Source organism: Electrophorus electricus, chromosome 11, assembly GCF_013358815.1.
Source record: "Electrophorus electricus isolate fEleEle1 chromosome 11, fEleEle1.pri, whole genome shotgun sequence".
NCBI classification, from domain to species: domain Eukaryota; kingdom Metazoa; phylum Chordata; class Actinopteri; order Gymnotiformes; family Gymnotidae; genus Electrophorus; species Electrophorus electricus.
Window position 1 is genome coordinate 4,803,951 of NC_049545.1, and position 24,050 is coordinate 4,828,000.

The 24,050-nt window shown below is 38.6% G+C and overlaps 1 protein-coding gene and 1 long non-coding RNA gene across 6 annotated transcripts; one reads left to right on the top strand and one right to left on the bottom strand.

Annotated features, from left to right (window-relative positions):
* The first annotated feature begins 488 nt into the window (after positions 1-488).
* On the top strand, positions 489-24,050 carry frmd6 (FERM domain containing 6). Of its 4 annotated transcripts, none has more exons than XM_027019794.2 (14): positions 489-613; positions 16,375-16,650; positions 17,030-17,120; positions 17,242-17,321; positions 17,615-17,691; positions 17,897-18,083; positions 19,187-19,342; positions 19,536-19,601; positions 20,022-20,090; positions 20,858-21,032; positions 21,498-21,806; positions 22,107-22,238; positions 22,753-22,844; positions 23,390-24,050. In XM_027019794.2, exons 2-14 carry the CDS (start codon positions 16,552-16,554, stop codon positions 23,684-23,686), a joined length of 1,830 nt encoding a protein of 609 aa, XP_026875595.2. In that variant the 5' UTR covers positions 489-613; positions 16,375-16,551; the 3' UTR covers positions 23,687-24,050. The 4 variants fall into 4 exon arrangements, with proteins under 4 accessions (XP_026875595.2, XP_026875598.2, XP_026875594.2 ...); XM_027019797.2 differs by having other exon boundaries at positions 16,467-16,650; XM_027019793.2 differs by lacking the exon at positions 489-613 and adding an exon at positions 4,367-4,909.
* On the bottom strand, positions 7,212-14,740 carry LOC113583448. Of its 2 annotated transcripts, none has more exons than XR_003411292.2 (3): positions 13,387-14,740; positions 8,133-10,411; positions 7,212-7,962 (listed from the first exon to the last, which is right to left on the bottom strand). It is a non-coding gene; the product is annotated as an uncharacterized LOC113583448 (long non-coding RNA). The 2 variants fall into 2 exon arrangements; XR_003411291.2 differs by having other exon boundaries at positions 7,212-7,761; positions 7,907-10,411.

Below are 24,050 nucleotides of genomic sequence, written 5' to 3' on the forward strand. Positions count from 1 at the left end.
GAAGTTGACTTTGGATTTGAATTAATTTGCCATCCAAAACTCTTATTTTCGATTATCCCTGCTGTTAGAAACGTCTTTCAAGCTGCATACAAACCACTGAAAATGCAAAAATAAGTTGAATCTCTTTGAGTCTTTGATTTGTGTACAAGCTTTCTTTCTTCTATTTACCTTTTGTTAGGCAGTCTGTATATGAGGCTGCGCAGTAAGCAATGAGAGCAACGTCAGCCACCTCCACCCTGCTGCTCCCAAGCTACAATTAGAGTAAGTATAGCACTGCAGCTGGGTCAGGGAATCAATGTGTGTTGGGTGGGGTGGGGGGTGAGGGGTGAGGGGGCAGAGCCTGTGTGTGTGTGTGTGTGTGTGTGTGTGTGTGTGTGTGTGTGTGTGTGTGTGTGTGTGTGTGTGTGTGTGTGTGTGTGTGTGTGTGTGTGTATTTGTCCACAAGGAGTACTGTCGAGTGATGGCAGAGGGAGAAGTGATGTCAGATGACTGATGAGAGAAGTGGGAATCTGAAGGTCCTGATGGTACAAAATGATGATCCAATGAAGGATTCGTTCCACAACCTGTATAATTTGAAGATTCAGCTTCTCTAGTGAAAACAATGCATCTGAAAGTGAGTTTGTGTGTGTGTGAAAGCTAATTTTGAACATTTAAAATAATGAAAATATTCATTCTTTCATAAATTCTGTTGTGTTACTGACATACCTTGAGTAAGAAACCAAAATACAATGGTAATATATCATGTATATTTCTGTAATAGAGTGAAAATTGAAGGGCTTCATTATTAAAACATTTACAATACTAACAAAAGCAGCAAACCAGTACTATACCAGTACTATAGTAATATTCATAAATTGGTTAAATATTGATCAGTTCACTTAAATTTTAAAGCATACATTACATATACTCTGGTAATGATGGTAAATAATAGCAAATGTTGTATGCAATTCACTATGCTGATTTATTGTTGGGGGGCATCAATGTTCACAAAGCATGAGTTTTACTGCCTCATAGTCATATGCTGCTAGTAACTGCAAAGGCTCAGGTCTGTGATGTAGATGGGAAAGGGACCAAACAGCAGCAGTGATAACACACTTTCTACATTAATACAACTGCAAGAACAAGCCCCGGATCCTTGATGTAATTAAAAGTTGTTGGAAGTGTTAACAGAAATGTCAGGATTAGGCATTCAACCGGATGCTATAGTATTAGCAGAGCTGAAGACATTACAATACATTTATACTCTCTTTTGTAATTTAATAATTGTGTTTTTGTTTTTTATTTATTTGCTTTTTGTTTTGTTTTTGTTTATTTCACATAAAAGGTATTCACCAATAGAGTTTGTAGTCGCTACTTACCTTTAATGTGTGATAGTCTTAGAGTTCATTAAGCTCTTCTTGAGAAAGTTATATTTGTGGCTTGAAGCCATCATAATTTCAGTTATTATTTTGAACATTTCAATATTAAAAAGATGATTTATTTTTATGTTTTTATATTAAAAGGTGTGGAGAATAGTTTTTTGGTCTGAAATATTTAAACATCTGGTAACAGATTTTGCAAACTATGTATCAGATATAATATATACAGAATTTTCCTAGCTGAAAGTAAGTCTCACTCATGCCCTATACACACACTAACACACTCTGTGTGTGTGCGTGTGTGTGTGTGTGTGTGTGTGTGTTTGCCTAGTCAAAGCTGGTTTTAAAGCATCAGTGCCTTAGGGTTCTTCTGAAGTAAACTCACTCTAAGAGGTTACTTGCACTGCATGCATGTATTTCATGGGTTTTTAAAAAAGCAAACATGTTAATGTCTTTTTATTCTTTTGCAGCATTCTGTACTTGCAAAATCCATCATAAACAGGAGGAAAACCACTTTGACAGGCATGCTATTCATATTATAGCTCTACCTCTTTCTTGCTCATTCATATGCATATGCACACAAAAGCCCAAAGCCCATGAGCACACAGAACTGAAGTCGGAAATTAATTTAAAAAAAAAACTGTTGAATGTCACAGTGACAAAAGCGTAATGCTTCAAATATGCATTATAACAGATATGGTGTTAATGTAACTCTCTGGTCTCTCAGCATATCGAAACTCAAACACAAACTCCACTGGGTCAAATATTTACTTTAGTCTTTTTTTGTTTTTTGCCCAACTAGACACGACAATCGCAGGCCCGGAGAACCCCAAAACAACAGTAAATTATTCTCTACAAAATTCCTGAATAATTACCAAATGAATGCCTGGAACCTATAAGCCTAACCTCTGGCAGCTACTAATATTATAATGAAGGAACTTAAGGGAACTGGAGGAATATCACTGATCATTAACAGTAACTGAACAGTAGTAGTATATTAAGACAATGCCATACTCTCTAGACAGTTTTTACTGAAAGGATTATTTGATCAGTTCCAAATGCAGACTATATTGTCCTGTATGCTTTTCTCTCTAACGGTCTCTCAATTCTCAGAGTGTTCTCTATGAGACATGGGGTTCTGTGTAGTCTCAGGCCTCTATCTGGCTGGCCTTACTGATAATTAAGATTGCTGATAAGTGTTGAAAGTTTTTGTGTCAGGGACATGAAATTCTAAACAGCAGCTGCATAACCATGAGCCATGAGGTCAATAACTCTATCTGTATAGAAAGTGAGAAAATAATACATATGTTAAGCTTGTGTGTGTGTTATGTGTGTTTCTCCATTATTCCTGTATGTGTTGGTGCATCAAAGCTTTGCAAACTGCCCCACATCTAAAACAGCAGGGTTCATTGCAAACAAACACACTCGTGATGGCTGAGCTCTGAGAACTCTGGGAATAGCTACAGGGTTTGGCAAGCATGCAGCATCTCTAGTTTTATTGGTCATATCCCTCTACCCTAGCCACATGCTGGGTGTGTATGCGTTTGTGTGAGTTTGCTTGTTTGCTTCTCTCTTTTTGTATGTGTGAATGAACTCCCCTTGCTACTGGGCAAAGGAGACACATACACTCTCACAGGCCTGTGACCTGGAATCGTCTCATTTAGTTAATTTGTCTTTCATTAGTCTTCCACCCCTCCCCCACCTCTTCACACCGCCTGCCCCCCCCCCCCCCACCACCTTCAGGGTGTAGGCTTACTCTTCCACCATCTGTCTTGCTGAGAGTGGCTCGGCACAGCAGATGAGCGATGCATATTTTGGTGCAGTAGAGCGGAGCTTAGTCATATGCACGTGTGTTTGGATACAGTGTTTTTGCGGCAGTGGGAATGAACACCTCCATGACATTTGCAGGAGTGGGATCTTGCTGGGGTCTCAGATCTCCACTGTGCTTACCTCCCTTTGACCCCCCTTTTGTTCGCACTGGGAGCCTGAGGCTGATAGGCATCAGCAGATGTTCTTCTGCTCATGTTGGCACCTGCATAACTGACCCTACCCTGTAGAACAGAATTCATGTAGCCTCAGACTCATTTGTAATGCATTTTTGTTTCATTTGTATATCTGATGACAGCATCTGGGTGAAATGTGCAACAGTATAGTATTATTATTATTTTATTTTTGTATTTGTGTACCGTGTAATTGAGCATTGTCTTAAGTATTCCTTTATCTGCTACTTGTTGTATACACATAGACTTACAGAACTTCACTTTGGACTGCTGTGCACAAATCTCATTTTACAGCCTCAAAGTTTATTGTTATGCAGGGAATGTCACTGATGCTTGCCTGAAAATAGAGTACTAGAACGTACATTATATTCTGTTTGTTTACTTTCGATGTATATTTGTGAAAACAGTTTTTAAAGAAAGATTTTCATGTATTTTAGTCAGTGCTTATTTAATAATTTATCACAATCCGTTTTACATTTTGTCTGCCTACCTCTAAGTTTCTTGATCCCTAACACTGCTCATAGGTGTTCTTAAGCATCTAGCCCACCCACCAATACACACACACACACACACACACACACACACACACACACACACACACACACACACACACACACACACACACACACACACACACACACAAACACACAAACATAAATAATGATTAGATAGCTATGGTTCTGCATGTCATGGTCATTTGCTTTGAAATATGATCCAGAGTTCTAGTAGGTTCTCTGGAACACGTTATGTGCTCTGTAGAAATATGTGTTATCGGGGATTTTATAGAAGGGGAGAGCTCACTCCTTATATTGTTATATTTTTAATAACTCTTTTCATTTTGAAATCACAACTCTTTTCATTTAAACTCAGTGGCAAGAGTGATTAAGTATAATGCTTTCGAATCCTGTGTTGTATTAACTGTATTAACAAAACTGAGGAGTGTTCATCTATATGGATAAGTGATCCAGTTAGCTATAGCTAAATAATCTACTCTACATCATTCGGTTACTACTGGAAATACGGGACGATGTGCCTAGCCCAACTGAGTCACGCCCTCTCAGTCATCGTTTTCTGAGGTCCCGCTGCTTGCGTAAGGAAGGCGCCATGCTCCTCTACCCCTCCCCGCAAACACGCACTTCCAAAGCCGTGCTGCAGTGCTACAGTTGGGACGAAAGGCATGACAAGCAACCGTGGACACTACCAAACTCCGTTGTTCGGGGGTGGAGAGTTCTCATACAGTCGTGCAGACTTTTAATATCCTGACCGAAAAACAAGACTGTCCTGTTATTTACGGACCGTCAGCGGAAATACGGTCTGAGGTCCCGTCCCGGTATTTCCCTCGATATTTCTGTTCACAATCCCGACGCAGTTGGACGTTCCTGCTACGACTTCCACATGTATCGTAACTTGTTACCTTTGTAGAGCATATTGCGCCCTTTCCAGGGTCGATGCTAAATAGTCCTTCGCGAAAAGGAGACACAAACGGGATTACTTGGTTCACGTTGGATTAATCTCACGTGTGAAACTTGCCGATTTGTTCTCACTGAAAGGGTGAGTTTCGTACTTATACATTTCGTCAAATCTCTATCGTCTTTCTTTCGATAGTCTACCGCTGCAGAATTTGAAGTGGGGGGTGGGGGTGGGGGTGGGGGGCTGCCTGAAACCGTCTGATCAGCGGTCAGGACAGTTCAGGTCAGTTCTCCAGATGTCTGAACATTCAACGTGGCAAAGCCGCATAGTCTTTTATATATAAAAAAATCTATTAATTAAAAAATTTGCCTATAATAGACAGCGGGTTTTACTGTTTTGGGCACCTCTTTAGAAAAGCAAATACAGACACTTACGCCGCCTTGCCAAGGTACGACAGTGTCTGTTACCTACACTTTGAAGGAAAAGTGTCACAACACAAAAGAGTTAATAGCCTCTTCAGTTGGCAGTTAGGCGCGTACATTTTTCTTGTAACCGCCTAACTTGATTTTCAACTTTAAGATTTGATCCGCAGTCGAACGGATTACCATTACCTTTGTGGATTTCTTTAGAACCTAGTCTGCCTTCTCTTAGAAAGATGTTGTCTGGTGACTCTAACTCTCTAAGCTGTACAGTACTGCTCCACTTCCATGTTTAATAAGGCTAAAACTCTAAAATTATTTTTAAGTATTAAAAGTACGAATGTTAAAGATCCAGTCGTTGGATAACGGGTCTATCCTCTCCTGGTTATTTATTCTCGCCTTAGACTATATGTGATTGTAAGGGGGAAAGTAACTGTTCTAAATCTATAACCATGCTAGATAACTAGATATAAACATGCTAGATAACTAGAAATAACCATACGTTTTGTTGTTCTTACGATCAAAGGCCAGTGAACTGGAGCACAGATAATGCGGCAGTGCGAGACATTTTTTATTTTATTATTTTTTTTAGAGTTGAAAGTCCTATTCGTTTTGTTGAAGTTCCTTAGTATGTCTTCAGTAGAAATCTGTCTCTGTTGTACGCCTTGTCTCTGCTTCATGGGACTCAGATTGTTCGTTGCAGCCAAATGGCTTCAGGATTCAGGAATGTTCACAATTTCCTCCTCGCGGACAGAGCCAGTTTAATATTAGACCATAGCAGCAGCTCACCAACACTCAATTAAGCTGCTTCTCTGAACAAGTCTAGTCGAACACTACTATCTGTAGGTCCACGAATATTAATTTTAGTTTTCTCGTTCGTACCTCTAAAACCTAAGTATTTCCACTACACGTGGATATGTTTATGAGGAAAGTTTGAAATGCACCCATTATAGACATAGACTTATTAGATTTAAATATTCACATGCTCATTATGTCAACATCCTGGATTTGGGTTGGCATGTACAGTCCCCCCCCCCCCCCCCCTTTTTTTTTTTTTCTTAAACTATTGCCATGGATTTAAATTGTTGTTTTGTTAACATCAATTTGGGATAATTTAGTGAATCCTGGATTAAGCTTTACACTCCAGATTTAAACTGGTGTAAATATTTTTAATTTTACCTTGAGAAGAGTAATCCCTGACCGACAAAGTTTGTGTTATTGTTGATTGTGATGGTTTGAGCTTTATATGCGTCAAGCCCGCAGTGTGACTGCACTGTATTATCAGTTTAGTCATTTATCCTCTGTTCAGAACCAGGATTAAATCTAATTCTGAATGACAACAGTTAGCTCTAAAGTAAGTTTCATCTGTATCCAGGAAACCCAGTAACATTTTAGTACCAGTCTTTTAGAACCAGTTCTTTCTTTTTTATAGTTGTCTCAGTTTCCCTTTCTCCTCTGCATGTGTACACTTGCTCTCTCTTTCAGTTTCTGTCTGTGTTGTATTTTGTAGATGTCCAATTAGTACTGTTTTGTAGTATAGTCACACGCAGCAATGCAGACGCATGCGATAAACTGAGTCTTTGCTCAGTTCTTTGATCTTCACATTAAATTACTATGTGAAGGACTGTAGGGTTTCATGAGATTTGTGTGAGAACATTGATGTTATGCGTGTTAGGCTGTAACTGAATTATAGTGACATGTCATTTTCTAGCTGTGCACGCTTTCCTGAGGTCACTAGCCGAGTGTGTCATGTGTGTGAGTTCTCATGTGGGTTTGGTTTTACATTTTGCCTCAAGTAAAGCTGGAATACCATGACTTATACTTTGTAATGAATGAATTAGTAAAGTTAGACTGTGTATATGTGCACCCATACTCTGATATCCACCTGTGAGAGAGGCTACACAGGAAAAAGGTCATTCCCTTTCCCTCCTCCTGTTTCCTCCTTTTTCCTCTTCCTTCTTTTTTTCAGCCTCCGGATGTTTTTCTTTGCTGAGCTGTTCTTCTTTTGTGTGAGAGAAGTCTGTGTGTGCATGCATGCATGCGTGTGTGTGTTTGATCATTACGCCTCACCTGACAAGGCATCTTAAGCCTAGCAGTGTTTAAAAGAAAACACATGCAGTTTGGACCAATCAGGTGGATTTTGTAGGGTGATGGGTGGGTTTATTTCAACACAGGCTGTGTTTACTTCAAATGGACCATAGCAGACTATTTTGTGAATACCCCCATAGTTCTGTATGATGTAAGATACTACACACATTTTTAATATATTGGTGTGTGCTATTTATATGCAAAAGACTTCTTGCACAAATAGGAGTTCTGTAGTAAATTCAAATATTAACAGGTATCTTAAGCATGTCTGGCAGTGTAACAATATATTAAATAGAATAATACTGTTTAATGAGACTGATGCTAAATGCAATTCACCATAAGCAGACAATCTCATTTCTATCAGCTTTATATGTTGCATCCTCTGGTGATACAGTATTCACTCAGCTGGTAATGTCTTTCCTTTTCCACAATGACTCTTAGCAGTTCTTGAACTAAAATGATGCCAATGTGCAAATGTCCCTAATTCTGTAAAAAATAAATGTTTAAGATCTCATTTATTGGCAACATTTTCTTTACATCACATGGGATTCTTCCTGCTAGGGACAAAAAATAATAAACGCTCCTTTTGGGTATAGTGCACTTATTTCCCATTCCAAAGCTTGTCACTCACCTCATTTAGCCAAGGAAGGGCTTAATAATGATCTGCTAAATCTGGTGTGTTCAAACCTGTAAATACAATAAACCGTATTAAACTTCTTGGCCCTCCAGGAACGTAATTGGAAACGCTGGATAAATGATTCATACGTTGGTGTGGATGGTGCCTTAGTGTCACCATGCTGTGTACAATCACATGGAACTTAAAGCTCATGCCAATGGTCGGTTTGAAAAAAACATACTGGCAATAAACCTTTCTGTTGTCAGTTGTTATCATCTTGCAGAAATGTCCCAGCCTGGTGCCAGTCTGGAAATTGATCGTCTCTGTTTCACTCTGGAACCAATCTTTCTGTGACTACCAGATTTACAAAGACAACTCAATGTGTTAAATAGTTATACCAGTGTAGATGTCAGTGGGCACAGTAAGAGTTAATGCAACACTGCTGGACTTGCTTTGTGATTAGTTTGTGGAACTAACAGTCTTTTGGGTGGTGTGTTTTGGACTGGTAGTGTATAAGACTGTGTCACATTTGTTATTGCTAATTTTAATGGCAGGCCTGAACCAAAAGCCAAACAGGAAGTGTTAAAATATTTGAACAAGAAAAGGAAAGACATGTGTGTTAATGTTATCCAGTTAGCTTGTTGCACTGATTTAGAAACAACATTGAGGCTTTCATGTTAGTAATGGCTAGTAAACTGAAAGCAATTCAAAACCTTAGAAAGATCTATTTAGAGAGTAGATTCCTTAACTAGTTTCAGCTGACGCTCAACCTACAGGCATACTGCCAAAAGTTTGGTACAAACAATAAAAGAGTCTTCTTTGATTGTAGTAATAAAACTACGAACATAGCATTGAAAGTGAAAGAGGAGAGCTGAATTTTCTTCCAAGGCAAGGTAGGCATTACTATTACTGCAAATCACAGTTTTGTAACCTTTATCTGCCATTTGGTGGACTCTTTGTCCACACCTTTAGAGGTGTAGACACCACTTTTGTAAGTTGCTCTGGATAAGAGCGTCTGCTAAATGCCGTAAATGTAAATGTAGATAAAATTGATTAAGAATGCACCCGTTGTCACTGTCATGATGTTACTTAACCGACACTTGAAGATGTGGGGATCTCAAAGCTTTTTTAAAATTGCAAGTTATTTGGGGCCGTCACCTTTTAGTGTGACTGGGCTGTGAACCGTAACACGAATGGTCCAAAAATGTGTGTATGTTTGCATATTTGGAAAAAAACCCTGCTAGGCTCTTGGGAGGGGAGCAGTGTGTAATTGTTGGCCTGCTTGCTTTATCAGAACATGTTGAGGCGCGTTGATTCAACGTGCATGTCATTTTCATTTGTTCTTCCTCCCTGTCTCTTTCTCTCTCTATCTTGTCTTCTCCTTTGTTTTTTTTCCTGTTCCCTTTTTTCCCCCACATGGTTGCCAGATGTCTCTGTATTAAGTCACATGTTCTTACTGGGTCACACTATTTTATTGTTAGCAGCAGTACAGTAGGTGGCACTGAAACAGTGATACTCTAAGTAACCATTCTCTCTTTTAGGGGGATCCCTTTTGGTCTCCTGTGGTGCTGTATAACGTTATTCAGCCTAGCCACTAATTAAACACCTAAAAGTCTTATGTGAATAACCAAGGTTCACAATGATGACAAATGCACTCTTTACTCTGAACACACCAACAGTACATGTAAATGCTTCTAAATGCAGTAAATTCTTAGTTCAGTTGTGGATTTCAGCATATATTACTGAGTGATGAAACTGAAGATTAGTGCCAAATTGTGCATAAATGGCTGTGGTTCACATAACCTTGATGTGTGAATTAAATTTTGTAAATCTAAATTTCTATTCTCTCCCTCCTCCCACAGTCAGTTTGTAGTTACAAGAATCCTGACCAGGAACAGAGATTAAAATCAGGAAGGTTTGTCTGTTTGTCAACTGAAGTCACTGATATGATCAGATATGAAACCTTTTGGGTTCCTATAATTACGCACATGTAGAAAATGACAGGAAATGAGGAGGTAGATACATTTGCTAAAGTTAGAACACATTGGTAAAGATGTGCGGGATCACAGAGGTTGCCCCTTTTGTTCAAGGGAGTGGGTTCTCCGCAAGCTCCATATGGAAGTTCTTAGGGGTGATTGTGAACATTCTGCCGAGCCTCATTTTACAGATGCATAGTCAAAACTCACCTCTTTAGGCTGCATCTCTAGGTAGAACTTGTAGTCCTAGATAGAGTCACCTGCTGAATAACAATACATGCTTTTAGAAGGTTCTAGACTTGGTAAAGCCAGTGCAGTGACACAGATTTCTCAGATATCTTACATAGATAGTGGAAAACTGGGACATTGCTGTATAAGGTCAAGAATGTGCACTAATGGGAACAAGGCTAGTGCAGCACCAGGACACCTGTAAAAGAGTGATTAGCAAAGAAAAGTGGAAAGCAAAAGATCCAAACTCACACTATAGATGAGTCCACCAAGAAGAAATGATGTAATGATGTAAGAAATGATCAGGGAACACAACCTAGGGATCCAGAGGCATGATGAATGAGACTGATGTCAAAGCACATGGAAAGCAGAGTGGACCACAGGTCCATAGATTAGTCCCATTGTGTGTTAAGTAGCCTAACTCTAAAGGTCAATTGTGGATACAACAATACTGTTCACAACGACAGGATTCTCACACATTCAAAAACTGAGTGCTCAAGTGATGCAGATTACACAGCCAAACATATTTCTTTAGGCTCTGAAACACACTCAGTGTTTGCACTGAGTGAAACATTGGTGTCACAGTAATGACATAGGTGTCAGAGTAACATTGAGATTTATGTGAATAATGTGATTCCTGCTGTGGTTGCATTTATGTATTAGTTTTGAATCTACATGTAAGTCAAACTTTAAGATGACTGTCAAATTAACACATGATATAAACATCTGTCAAATAACTTTTTAAGCAAAAAAAAGTCAATTGTTTGTATTTCCTAATGGTCTCTGTTTGTTGCATAGGTGAAATTTCTCTGATAAACTGGGAAAACTGGTAGCTGATCATTATGATTGTTTAACAGATATAGGCTCTGATAAATGCAATACATAAAATGTACCGGTAACATCTATAATTTGTCAGGCTGCTAATGGATATGTCCATAGGAATATCAGAGATGGTGGGATCTTAGAGTGCATCCAGAATCTTTGAATCATTAGAGTGCTCATTTGCTGTATAGTACTATTAAGTGGAAATTTTTGGATTCTTGTCCTATAGGCATGCCAGATATTGGAAGATATCAATTAATGTGCCTCTTGTGATAGGCTAATTAATGCATTAAATTTCTGTTCCCTATATATATTTTACAGTAATAAAGCACTTTTTGATACCATTATTCATTTTATTCTTGTTTTATCTTGTCCACTAGAAATTGTGTCCATTTTAAAATCTCTATCATGTAAAGCATTGAAGGAACTTATTTTAAAAAGGTACTATGCAATTTATTATTATTATTATTATTATTATTATTATTATTATTATTATTAAGGCAAATATTGCTGTAATGAATTATAAATCTTTGCTGTGTTGTTGGTTTTTCTTTAAGTGTGTTTCTGAAGTTTATTTTTTAATTTGTTCTTAATTTTGAACTTTATTAACTGTTTGTTTTTAAATGTGTTCTAGAAATAAATATGATTTGATTGATTGAGTTACTGATAAATTAATAACTGTGCTACTCTAATGTTTCAGTGCATTGTTTTAGGCATCACTCTGAAACAACCGACAGCAGGTGTTGACTGTGACTCTGAAACATTAGATAGCTGAAGGTGGTGTAAACCTAAATCTCATTATGACAGTGTCCGCAACAGCCAAACTAATGCTCATTATTGTACAAGACAAAACATAAGATGCAGTCAAAACATAACAAACATATTTGGCATTCAAAACCAAAATTCATGCAACGTAAGTCAAACTTAGACATTAACATGTGTTAGTAGAAATGACTGACTTTTAACCACAGCCATTCATTATAAATACAGTTACTTATTTAGAGATGACATAGATAATACAGAGTCACAAATCTGGAAAATATATGCTCATACAAATGCTATTCTGTGGGTTATGGGTATCATAGTGTTTTTTGTAGGGAAATCCTTACTTTCTATTACCTTTAAGCAGTGCTATACCAACTTTTTTTTTTTGCTTCAATAATGAAGCCACTTGATTAAATTCAATATCAATACTGAAGCAATACCAAGGCATAGTGTTGTCAGGATATTGTCATAAATTTCCATACATTTCCTAAAAAAGGGAAACACTCTTGAATGTCATTGCTGTGCTCTGTTTCAAACCTGGATAACATTTTCAGTCAAACAAACTTTTACTACTTTTTTTTTTAAATCAATGTTTACTTCATAAGCATCCTTGGGATATTGAAGAGTGCTAAAACTAATGTATTATTAGAATTATTATTAACTATAAATAAGAAAGCAATGATATTCAAGGTAAAATGACAATATCCTAAAACTAAAATAGCAGCATAATCTGAAACTTCACTTACCTCTAACCTATCCTAAATTGTGGCTCTGTAATCTTTTTCGTTTTTAATTGCCAGCTCAGCCATTGAGCTTTATATTAATTGTGAACAACTTTTTTTGTCAAAATTTGAAATAGATTATGGTGATATATTTGTTATAGCAGCAGATCTAATTAGTTTGTGAAACACCATACCTAGAAAACATTTTGATGAGACTTATTAGATATATCATAATCTAGGACTAGGTTATGTCATTTTCTGGCTAATGATTCAGAAAAGATTTCGAATAATGTCTTTAAACAGCATGTATAATGTCTGTATAAAATTGTGTTTGACTTGGCTATATAGAGGCACGTGTGCATTAATTTCTGGTGTTGGGCACAGGGAATGTTGTTATGACTTGCTTACTAGTTTGAATTATATATGCACTATCAAAAAAGTCTAGACAGTCTCTACACAAAAAGTCTACACAGTCTAGACAGTCTCTACACAAAAGGTCTACACAGTCTAGACAGACTATACACAAAAGGTCTACACTGTCTAGACAGACTATACACAAAAGGTCTACACTGTCTAGACAGTCTCTCGTACGCTGTTCTTTGCATACGACGTCATGGACCTCTTCGGATTGGATTTGTTTATCTGGGGTCGTTTGTAATGAAACATCTTACACCTAAGTAACGAACCTCGTGCAGGAAAAGCGAGTTCTAGTGTGTATATACACACATATTACGGTTCTGTTGGTTTAACAGCATTAAACATTAGATCTTTAAGGAAATAAACTAGTAAGTAAGAATTTATACCAATAGCTGAGATTATAATTGCCCCTTTAATGAGCCTTTCGTTATTCTCATTGATTATAGTTTTTTTTTCTCTCCTGCGGATAGTGCTCTCCCAGGTAGTGGAAGGTGTGGGAAATTTACCATTTAGACCAAGTAAATGGTCGAGTGACTTAACAAGCAACCATTTTTCCGCATCGTACCTGTGGTGGATGCGCGCCATGATACTGGATACTGGTAGTAGAAGCGGTCGAAAATAACTATTTCCCACGTGAGGAGACATCCGCCTGAAAAATGATATTTAAAACGACATATTTGACTAATTATCAGACGAGCGCTAAGTTAGGTGAAAAACAGTAGCGTTAGGTATTTATTTCGGGAGGCAGGATAAAAAAAATGTAATTACTACTGCAGAGAGGCTTTTCTATCACTGCATTCATTTCATTGATATAACGGAAGTGAAAAAGTAAACTCACCTGTCGGTCCTGGAATTCGCTGAAAATGTCGGGATGTTTGTCAGATGTTTGGCCAGGTTTGACCTGTTGCCTGGCACAGTCGTGCTGGTGTTTAGGTGGCTCGTCTTATCTGTTCACTTTTAAGACTAAATATATCCATATTACACTTCATGCGCTCGCTTTGTCAGTGAATTTAGATTTGGCTGAAGCTGCTGCAATCTCTTCAAGCCTAATCTCTGAACAAAACGAAAAAGTGGTACGCTCTCTTTACTGTTGCTCTGAACTAGTATTCTTGCTCATATCACAAACTCAGTCAAGGTTGTTTTCCCCACCGTCACGCGCTTTCAGGATTGTGCTTAAAGAGACAGATCCTTATTAGCCAGTCGCATAATAAAAGTACCGATTAAATTTTTTTCCAAAATGCTGGTAGTACCGCGATACTTTTTCAGTACTGCAATATCGTGTAACACGAGTGCTAAGGGTGCTGAAAGTATGAATATGTAAGTCATTCTGATGAAATCAAAATGGTCAGTTTTAGCTGTTATAAATTCACTAATATACTGCATTCAGTTAACAATCTGCTCAAGTGCATTGGTCTGTATACAGTTGATGCAGTTCTTCCAAGATCAGTGACAGGTAGTGGTGTGATTTTGTATATCTTGGAGATGTAGCATGTATGTGTATGGCCTTGTGGTGTGTCCAGAATCAAAGGCATTCATTGTCGGAATGAGAAACAGATGTTAGGTTGGAATTCTCCTGACTAAAGCACTTGTGTGTCTTGCACATGCTTTCTCTCTTCCTCGCTTTCCCTCACTCAGGGTCTCACTCACTCCTCCCTCACCCTCCATCTTGATTTGTCTCCTTTTCCAAAATCATTTCATTTCCTCTCTGTCTGGAATTGCTCCTTAGCCGTTTTATTCTGTGTTGCTCACACCCCTCTGCTAATATACTAACATAAAACATAGCCACATAGTCACATAGATGTCTTGTCAGATGTGTACATAATTTGAGTGAATATGTGCATGCAATTTGCAGAAAGAGCACAACAGAAATGAGTAGAAACACTGTGTGTGTGTGTGTGTGTGTGTGTGTGTGTGTGTGTGAGAGAGAGAGAGAGAGAGAGAGAGAGAGAGAGAGAAAGAGATAGATAGAGAGAGAGAGTGTGTGTGTTCTGCCACGTTGTCATCATGGCTGAATGGTAGGAAGTGACTCAAGTTCACTCAGATTTAGAACAGCCCCCCCCCCCCCACACTGTCTGTGTCCTTGTATTGTTTTTTTTTTACTTTACAAAGTTGGAAATAAAGGTTTTAAATTACACAGTGGTATGGTAACTTTAGACGTTTGGTGTTATTACAGAGGTATGTGTGCATGATACTGATTATGTGTGTGAATGTAATGTTGGGAGAATGAAGGATATAGAAGAAAGAAGTGCATTATGAGATTACCTAAATTAATATATAACTAGAGTAGGCCATCAGACAAATGTTTAGACACCGGCTGAATGTGTTCTTCATAGATTTAAAGGCATTTAACTAATGGTTTGTGCTTAAAGTTGTTTCTAAGACAAATATAGTGAAGATTGATAGACTATAGATTAATTTACTACCAAAACTATATATACAATAATCTAATTAAGTTTAATTTTAAGTGCTGACTCAGATAATAAATTTAATTCAGTACTTTTGTACCGCACACTACAAGTGCTCAGCATATGTGAGAATTTCATATCATAGGTGGCTTCCTCACGAATCTGAGTGTGCGAAGCTGTCATCGGAGTAAAGGATGGCTACTTTGAAGAAACTCTAAGGTAGTCAATATTTGTTTAACACACCATATTCATAAATACTTCTCATTCCATTGTTTTAATACCTACACCTTTTTAATGTTGAAAATATTAAAAGTAAAAAAGTATGTGTGTCCAAAGGTTTGACTTTAGTACTGCATACGGGAAGCAAAATAAATAGAGAAATGTTCTGTTTGGTCACTGAATAGAAGTTATTTAAATATATTAATGACAAATAAGTTATCAACGCTGTCATATCTATCACATCAACTCTGGCGTACATACTTTTATCCATGTAGTATAGAACTCTGAACTCTAAGCTCTGATTACTTTCAAAGAAAGTCCTTTATAATACATTGTGTGAAATGGGCAGAAGAAGTTTAAAAGAGTCACTGCTGATCCAAAAACATGATCAAACAGGACATGCGCACACAGCAAGCTGCACACAATGTGTCACATTAGTACATATAGAAATGTGTCTTGGCCCTCTGATTGATTCTGTTTTTATGTGATTTCTGGCGCTCAACACGTCATATTACCATTCTAAGGGGCATAAAGAAGTAGACTTTATGAGAGTGTAAAGCCTATAGAAAAGGGCAAATGAGTGTTGAAAACTTCCAATTTAAAGTTTCGGATAACATGCTATTATTATGTGTTTCTGTGTAGTAGGGGAATAAGTGTGAGGGTTGTGTCTGTGCAGGCAGATGTTCAGATTGTCACCAGCGAGTGAAACATTCTTTGATTGTGAGATCAGAGCTGGAGGAGAAATCTTTGTGTGTGTGTGTGTGTGGGTGTGTGTATGTGTATATGTGGGTGTGTGTGTGTGTGTGTGTTGGTGTGTGTGGGTGTGTGTATGTGTGTGTGTGTGTGTGTGTGTGTGTGTGTGTGTTTATATACATGTGGCTTTTTAGTCTCTTTGTTTAACATACCCCTCCCCCTCTCTTTTTTGACAGGGAGTGGACCAGGTGTGAAAGTGGCGTGGGTGTGTGTGTCTGTACTGGTACCAGTAAAAACTGTATGTGTGTGTTTACTGGTCCCGGTACAGCAAAGGTGTGAGCAGACATAAACAGGAGGCTCTTGGGGCAGAGCTCCACAAAGGAGCCAAGTTTCCAGGAGGGAGTCAGTTAAAGATGAACAAATTGACGTTCCACAACAACAAGACCATGCAAGACCGCCGCTGTGTGTGTGTTTTTCTCCCAAATGATGACACCCTCAACGTCATTGTTAATGTGAGTTAACCAGGCCAAATACACGCATCCTGACATGTGGGCTACTGCTGACACACTAAGAGTTCCCCTGGAACATTTTTTAGCAATGGAGAAAATTTGCCAGTTTCTGACCGGGAGTGTTAACAGAGCATTCCCACTGATGTGGTCGTGGCCTGATTGTGGGTATTGAGCTAATACAAGTTTAGTGCCTCAACCCCAAAAAGTCTTTGTTAGGGCTGATGTCCTAGTATTTGGAACATTAAAAAACCAGAGGAGATCTTTTTTGTTTTATTTGTTTATACATTAACTACTATAGTTTGCATGTGATCGACAATATTATGGTAATAATAGGTGAGGTTTCTTCCTGTGCTGAATGCTAGGTCTTCTTTCTTTTTCTCAGGTGAAGACTTTGTGTCAGGAATTGTTGGTGCAAGTGTGTGATCTGCTCCGGCTGAAGGACTGTCACTTGTTTGGCCTCACTGTTGTTCAAAGTAAGACACAGGCACATGGGCCTCCATGCACTCATGTGTGTCTGTGTGCTGTATGTATGCATAAGTGTGTGTATTTATGTGTAGGTGTACATTTTTATTGAACCTCCCCTTTTAATCCCAGATAATGAGCACATCTATATGGAACTGGGACAGAAGCTTTCAAAGTACTGCCCAAAGGAGTGGAAAAGAGAGGCCAGCAGGGTAACACACACACACACACACACACACACACACACACATACACCACACTTCTCTATGATATATGTTGTGGTGCCAATTCCAGTTCAGGAGGGCTAGAATTTAGCACCGTTTCCCTATTCAAAAACACTTACTATACCTAATGATTAAATGATAAGTGGTTTAAATTATTCAGTTGTGTATTAGCAAGAAATTCACAAAACTCTGCTAGATTCCACACCTCCGGGACTAGAACTAGATTTCCCAATATGAGTTCATTTTAATTCTGAGTTTATGTCCATCTGTTTTGAATCAAGGGAATTGATCAGTTTGGGCCTCCAATGATTGTGCACTTCAGAGCTCAGTACTATGTGGAAAACGGCAGGCTTATCAGGTAACAGGAAACGCCATACATACATAGCAATATAGGAATATAAGATGAGAAACAGATGACAGTGTCTTGTGTTCCTGTATTGTGATACTGTCACTTCCAATTTGGACATGAGAATATTTAAACCTTTTTTTAAACTTTAAGTCAAATACCCCAGTACACACAGCAGCATAAATATTCTTTCTCTCTGTCCTTGTCTTTTTCTCAGTGACCGCACTGCAAGGTATTATTATTACTGGCATTTGCGAAAGCAAGTGCTGCAGTCACAGTGTGTCCAGAGAGAGGAGGCCTATTTCCTGCTAGCTGCCTTTGCTCTGCAGGCTGACATGGGAAACTTCAAACGGAACAAACACTTTGGCTCTTACTTCCAGCCGGAGGCCTACTTCCCGTCCTGGGTGAGCACTGCACCAGTATGCCTTCAGATGCTTCCCTTGTTCTGCAATTCCTTTTTTCTTTTTTGTTCAGGTACAAGCATACAGGCATACAAATGCATAAGAGGCAGTTTGTATGTGGTATTTAATCCGATTCCAATCAACAGTATGCATTTGCCAATATTTTTCATTTGAACTTTAAGTTGAATGTGGATTGATGATGTAACAAGTGACAGACATTTCTAGATAACAACAGTCAAACTAAAAGAAGCAGGTAGTCAATACAGCAGTGAATAAAATAATGTTTTAAAGATAGTTAAGGTTTGCAGGATACTACAGGAATCCCAGGATAAATGGGAAGTTTCATACAGAAACCTCTAAATATTTGAGAACATATTCATTAAGGGAGCAAGGAGATGGTAAAAATCACAGCAGTAAATAAAGCACTTCTGCATTGCCTGGCCTTATTTTGAAAGCTCTCCCTCTAAAACATTGAAAGTTGCAATTAGAGTTACAGTAAGAGTAATATGAAATATAGGAGAAACAGCACATAGGATTCTTTGTTGATGTAGTTTGTCTGTTGTTATTATAGCACATATACTGGACATAACCAAAATGTGTGTATAAACTTATATAAACATACAGAATTATCAAGGCTGTGTAATATCAACACCATAGACAAAAGATCAGATTTCTTCACAAACTGAAGGACTAGAAGTGTAAACGCATCCTTATATATGAGGTGTTTCCTTCCTGATGCCTGCTGACTGACCCTCCTTGATGTGCAGTGTATGGCTGTTTTATTTCTCTCACCTCTTCCTTCATAAACCCTCCTGCACCTCAGCGTATCCAACTATGTCTTCACACCCTACAGTACAGCACCTTGATGTGCCCTGCTGTGCTCTAACATACATACTTCTTCATGTGTAGCAAATGGCTGTAGCCAGGAGACTGTCATGTTTGTGAGTTTCTATAAGGCAGTACTGGCATTCTATAGTCTAAGTGCTCCAGTTTGTCCTTGAGTGTCCCTGATTGCCCTTGAGTGTCCTTGATTGTCCCAATGAGCATATTCTTCTTTATTTAATCAATAAATGACTACACGCTTTTCTCTGTCTCTGTCTCCTTAGGTAATAACTAAGAGAGGACGTGAATATATTCTGCGTCACATTCCCATCATGCATAAGGAGCAGTTTGCTTTGACTGCATCAGAAGCTCAGCTGAAGTACATCAAAGAAGCTGCACTCCTGGATGATGTCGCCGTCCACTACTATCGTCTCTACAAGGTCAGAGAGGAACTGTGTGTGTGTGTCTGTGTGTGTGTGTTTGTGTGTGTGTGTGTGTGTGTGTGTGTGTGTGTGTGTGTGTGTGTGTGTGTGTGTGTGTGTGTGTGTGTGTGTGTGTGTGTGTGTGTGTGTGTGTAAAAGGAGCAAGAGGCAGAGAATTTTGAGAATAACCTGCTGATAGTTTGTCTTTCAGGATAAGAAAGAAACAGAAGCATCTCTCACTCTGGGACTAACTCTGCGTGGAATCCAGATCTTTCAGGTATGCGTGCTCCTGTGTGTTGTAATTCAGGCTCTATGAAAAGGTCTTAGCCTGTTAGTATTCTTAACACTTACCTATCGGTTAGAGACTACAAAGCACTTGTATGAGCAGCTCTGGAAAAGGGAGTCTGTCAAATGTTGTAAATGTAAAAGAAATGTAAATGAACTCTACATTATAATAGATAAAAAGGCCATCATTGTCACTGGGAATACCAGTGCTTCTACTGTTTCTGTTTTCAGCAGTTTCAGTACAAATGTTAATTGTTTACCTGTGGGTTAAAAGGATTGTCAGATGTTTTAAAAATGTTTTAATGCTTTTGTGAACAATCACTTGGTTCTGCATAAAAAAGATTTCTCATTTAAAAAATACATTCTGCATCTTACAGACTGATTATCTTTGTTGTGGTGTTTTTTTGTTTAGAACGTGGGCACAGTGAGGCAACTCCTGTATGATTTCCCCTGGACCAATGTGGGCAAACTTGTATTTGTGGTCGGTACCTCATACAGTTTTTTTTCACAAATTCTTTTACTTTAATTCAGAATTAAGAGAATGTGAAAAATTACTAGATACAAAAATGTCATTTACAGTATTTTACTTGTATAAGTTGTAATGTACAGTATTACATCTCACACTTACAAATTATACAGTGTGTGATCTGCATATAATTATACAACATACCATGCACAATCCGATTCTAATGTATATAAATAATATATACTCACACCCACTTTAGAAATTATTATTTATTAGAAACACCTTGTAGTTACATTAAGAGTATATAGCATATTTGTTGCCATGCAAAGGTTTTTTTAGGTATCATCCAACTCTTCAGCATTGCTAAATATTTTACCATAGGACCACAGTTGTCTAGATATTTTTGGATTTCTGTATATAAAGCATAGATTATAAGAGCTCTTCTGCATTGCCTCAAAGCAGTGGTGACATAAAACACCAGGAACACTGCTTTGCCTGATTCATTAATACCAGTGTAACATATTATCGTGCGGTTAACCCCTACATAACATCCAGTCAGCGGTGGATTGAAGCACAGGCAGTAATGTATGGGGTTAAAGGTAGCTGACTAATTATATATGGCAAAGGATGGCCTACAATTTGTAATATGCCTGTTTAAAATGCACCTAGGAGATAGTTGTACTTAAAGTGGCCAGTTAGTGTAGGTAAAAGGTGTTTCAGATAAAGTGGTTGATATGTGTAAGCCTCTGATCAGGTATGCTCTCCCACTACCTCTGTCTTAGGGTAAGAGGTTCGAGATCCTGCCCGATGGTTTGCCCTCTGCCAGAAAGCTCATCTACTACACCGGCTGTCCTATGCGGTCACGTCACCTCCTACAGTTGCTTAGCAACAGTCACCGCCTATACATGAACCTTCAGCCGGTGCTTAAGCAGGTCCGCCGCCTGGAGGAGAATGAAGGTACTTGTGTGTGTGTGTGTGTGTGACTTTTTGTTACATTTTTGATGTTTTGCCTATGTAAGACAACCAGAATAAAAAAGAGTAACCTACTTTGTCAGAACCTGTAAGATTGTAAGATGAAGATTGTAAGATGAAACGCTTTTTTACAAAAGCTGCATTTTGTTTTAAAAATAGCACATTTCTTTTTGGTTATTGAGCGTAAGGTTAGGGTTAGACTTAGGATAACAGAACATTCTTATTACTAATAAGTAGTTTAATATACATAATACACAAGTGACAAATGCCGAGTAGTTAAACCAAATGTGTGTGTGTGTGTGTGTGTGGGTGTGTGTTGTATGTTAATCCTGCTCAGCATTGAACATGTGTTGTCTGTCTGAATTCTGTGTGTATGCCATGAGGGAATAAGAGATTGTTGGCGATGCTACAGAGTTGTTAACCTGTGTGTGTGTCTGCATTTGTTTGTAGAGAAGAAGCAGTACCGAGAGTCGTATATCAGCGACGCGCTGGAGCTGGACATGGAGCAGATGGAGCAGCGCTCGCGTGCCAGCGGCAGCAGCATGGGCAGTGTCTCCCGTCACAAATGCTTCTCACGCCACTCTACCACCAGCCACGGCAGCTCGCACACGTCCGGCATCGACAGCGACAGCCTACGCACGCCAGCACACACCCATCACCGGCCACTTCGCACACACTCCTCGTCCAGCACCAGCCATGCCAGCACACACACGTCTGGCTTTGAAAGCAGTGGCAAGGAGCGGTGCCTGGATGATGACGGTAGGACATATACTCAAATGTTTGTTTCTCTTGCTGTTTATAAGAGCTCTGAGAGTTTGCTGATTTAACAGTTTTGGACGTTAATCACAATGTGTGTAAAGCCAAGAAAATTATAAATTCCTCAGGTGATGTAAATTAATTCATCAGATGATGTATGAATTGAGAGACGGTGTGCTATGGAAAAAGCAGGTATGATAAGATCATGCATGGCACGCTGGAGCATGAACTGGAGTATGTTACTGTAAGGTCTTCATTGTGAGAGTTATGTGTATTTTAGTGGTATACTACATGTTTCTGCAGAGATTGAGATGTTGGTAGATGACCCCAAAGACTATGAGGAGCTCCATGATTTAGCGCTGGAGCTCAGCCAAGACCTGTGCATTCACATCACTGAGGACATGCTAACGTCTGCACAAAGCAATGGACACTCAGGTAATAAACATGCACCATGCACGCTCTATACATACCCCCGCACACACAGAGACCATAGGATTACAGGGTATACCGTCACATTGTGGAAGAGAAAATGATACAGATGTGGTAAACATGTCCACCAGTGTTTTAAACCACACTGTTAATATGTGTTGAACAGTTTTGCTGTTTAAATTGTTAAAATTGTTGAAAATATGAATGAGCAAGTAGCGGTTTACATAAAATGTTGTTGGTGGTAGAGTTTATCAAGAAAATGAAAACATAAAAAAAGACTTAAATTAGGAATAATTCTGGATTTTGCAATCTACAACTGACCAGTTGCGGAAAAAGTTACCAAAAGCGACCATCATGATTTAACTTTTGAGCATAAGCCAAGATACATGTGATAGTATACCTTTATGTTAAATTTTTACCTGTTCTTGTTGACAGTATATCTAATTTACAATTGAATAACATCAATGGATATTGTAAAATAATAACATCAGTGATGGTGACGATGATGTTGCACACCCAGGTTTAGTTGTGAAGGAAGTGAGCTCATCAACATCCAGTTCATCTGAGACTGTGGTAAAGATGAGAGGCCAAAGCATCGAATCCCTCCCTCAGGTCACAAAGACACACACACACACATACACACACACACACACAGAGTAATGTGTGCCACAGGTGCCAGTGCGATATTTGAGCAATCATGTCTATATATTGCCTTTTCCAATAGGTACATTCATTTATGGTGCTGTTTATAATAATTTCAACTAAAATCCAAAAAAGCCATTAAATATGGTCACTGTCTTGGTATCAAAAGTCTTACTATTTAGCATTAGTTTTGTCAGTCAAAAGGCAATTTTGGATGGTATTTATGAAAGGAAATAACATGCTAAAAGCAATATAAAAATGAAAAAACAAAAAAAAGGTTTAATAAAACAGGGATGTGCAATTTCTGCGTCCTGTGCAACACTCAAATTTTGCCTCAGTTTGGCATTATTGGAAATCCCTATTTTGTTTTGAAATCTGCTACATTGCACTGTGTTACTGTAATGTTGTAATGTTGGAACTGCTGACATAAAATTCAGATGATCACTTTAGTCAATTTGTGGTTAATGGATTACTTGCTTATCTGATTACTGATTACTTGCTTATCTATGTTTTAGACTGTGTCTGGTAGGAAGTCACAAAGCTCCACAGACCGGCACAGCCAATCACTGGACGATGTACGTCTGTACCAGAGGAATTGTCAGGAGTGGGCAGAGCTCTGTCAGGAAACTGCTCATAGTTACACATTTGGCTGTGTTGAAGAACTTAGTGATGGCATCAGCTGTGGCTACCAGGGACTTGGGGACCAGTGTGCTGGTACCCGTGACAACAAACATCCTTTCCCTATCAAAAGAACCAACAAGTACTTCTCTCTGGACCTGACTACAGAGGAGGTGCCCGAGTTTGTTGTGTAAAGAGAGAATGACAAAACCAAAACAAAAAAAGATTCAAAACAATGACTGAGGACATATATTTGTGTGTGCGTGTGTGAGTGTGTGTGTTTGAGCAAAAATGTGAGTGATGAGCAAAATGTGATGGATCTGCTGATTTCAGGTTTTTGACTCAAACAGGAAGAGAAAGGGAAGTGTGCCAGTGACTCTCATCAGCCCACTGCTTTAGCAAAGAGTGAACTCTTTTCTAGGAGTGTTTACTTGTATGTATGCTGGTTTGTATGTCTTTGCATGCTATTTAGTATGTTCAGTTGAATTTTTATTATTAACAGTGATACCTTTTTGGACGCGTACACACCACACACGCGCACATATGCATGCACATGGA

What these genes read in the sequence shown, in the direction of transcription:
- frmd6 (XM_027019794.2), top strand. Translation starts at nt 16,552, where the DNA reads ATGAACAAATTGACGTTCCACAACAACAAGACCATGCAAGACCGCCGC. An exon ending in ACTACTATCGTCTCTACAAG is followed by an intron (nt 19,343 to 19,535) that starts GTCAGAGAGGAA and finishes TTTGTCTTTCAG; the next exon opens with GATAAGAAAGAAACAGAAGC. An exon ending in TGGGCAAACTTGTATTTGTG is followed by an intron (nt 20,091 to 20,857) that starts GTCGGTACCTCA and finishes CCTCTGTCTTAG; the next exon opens with GGTAAGAGGTTCGAGATCCT.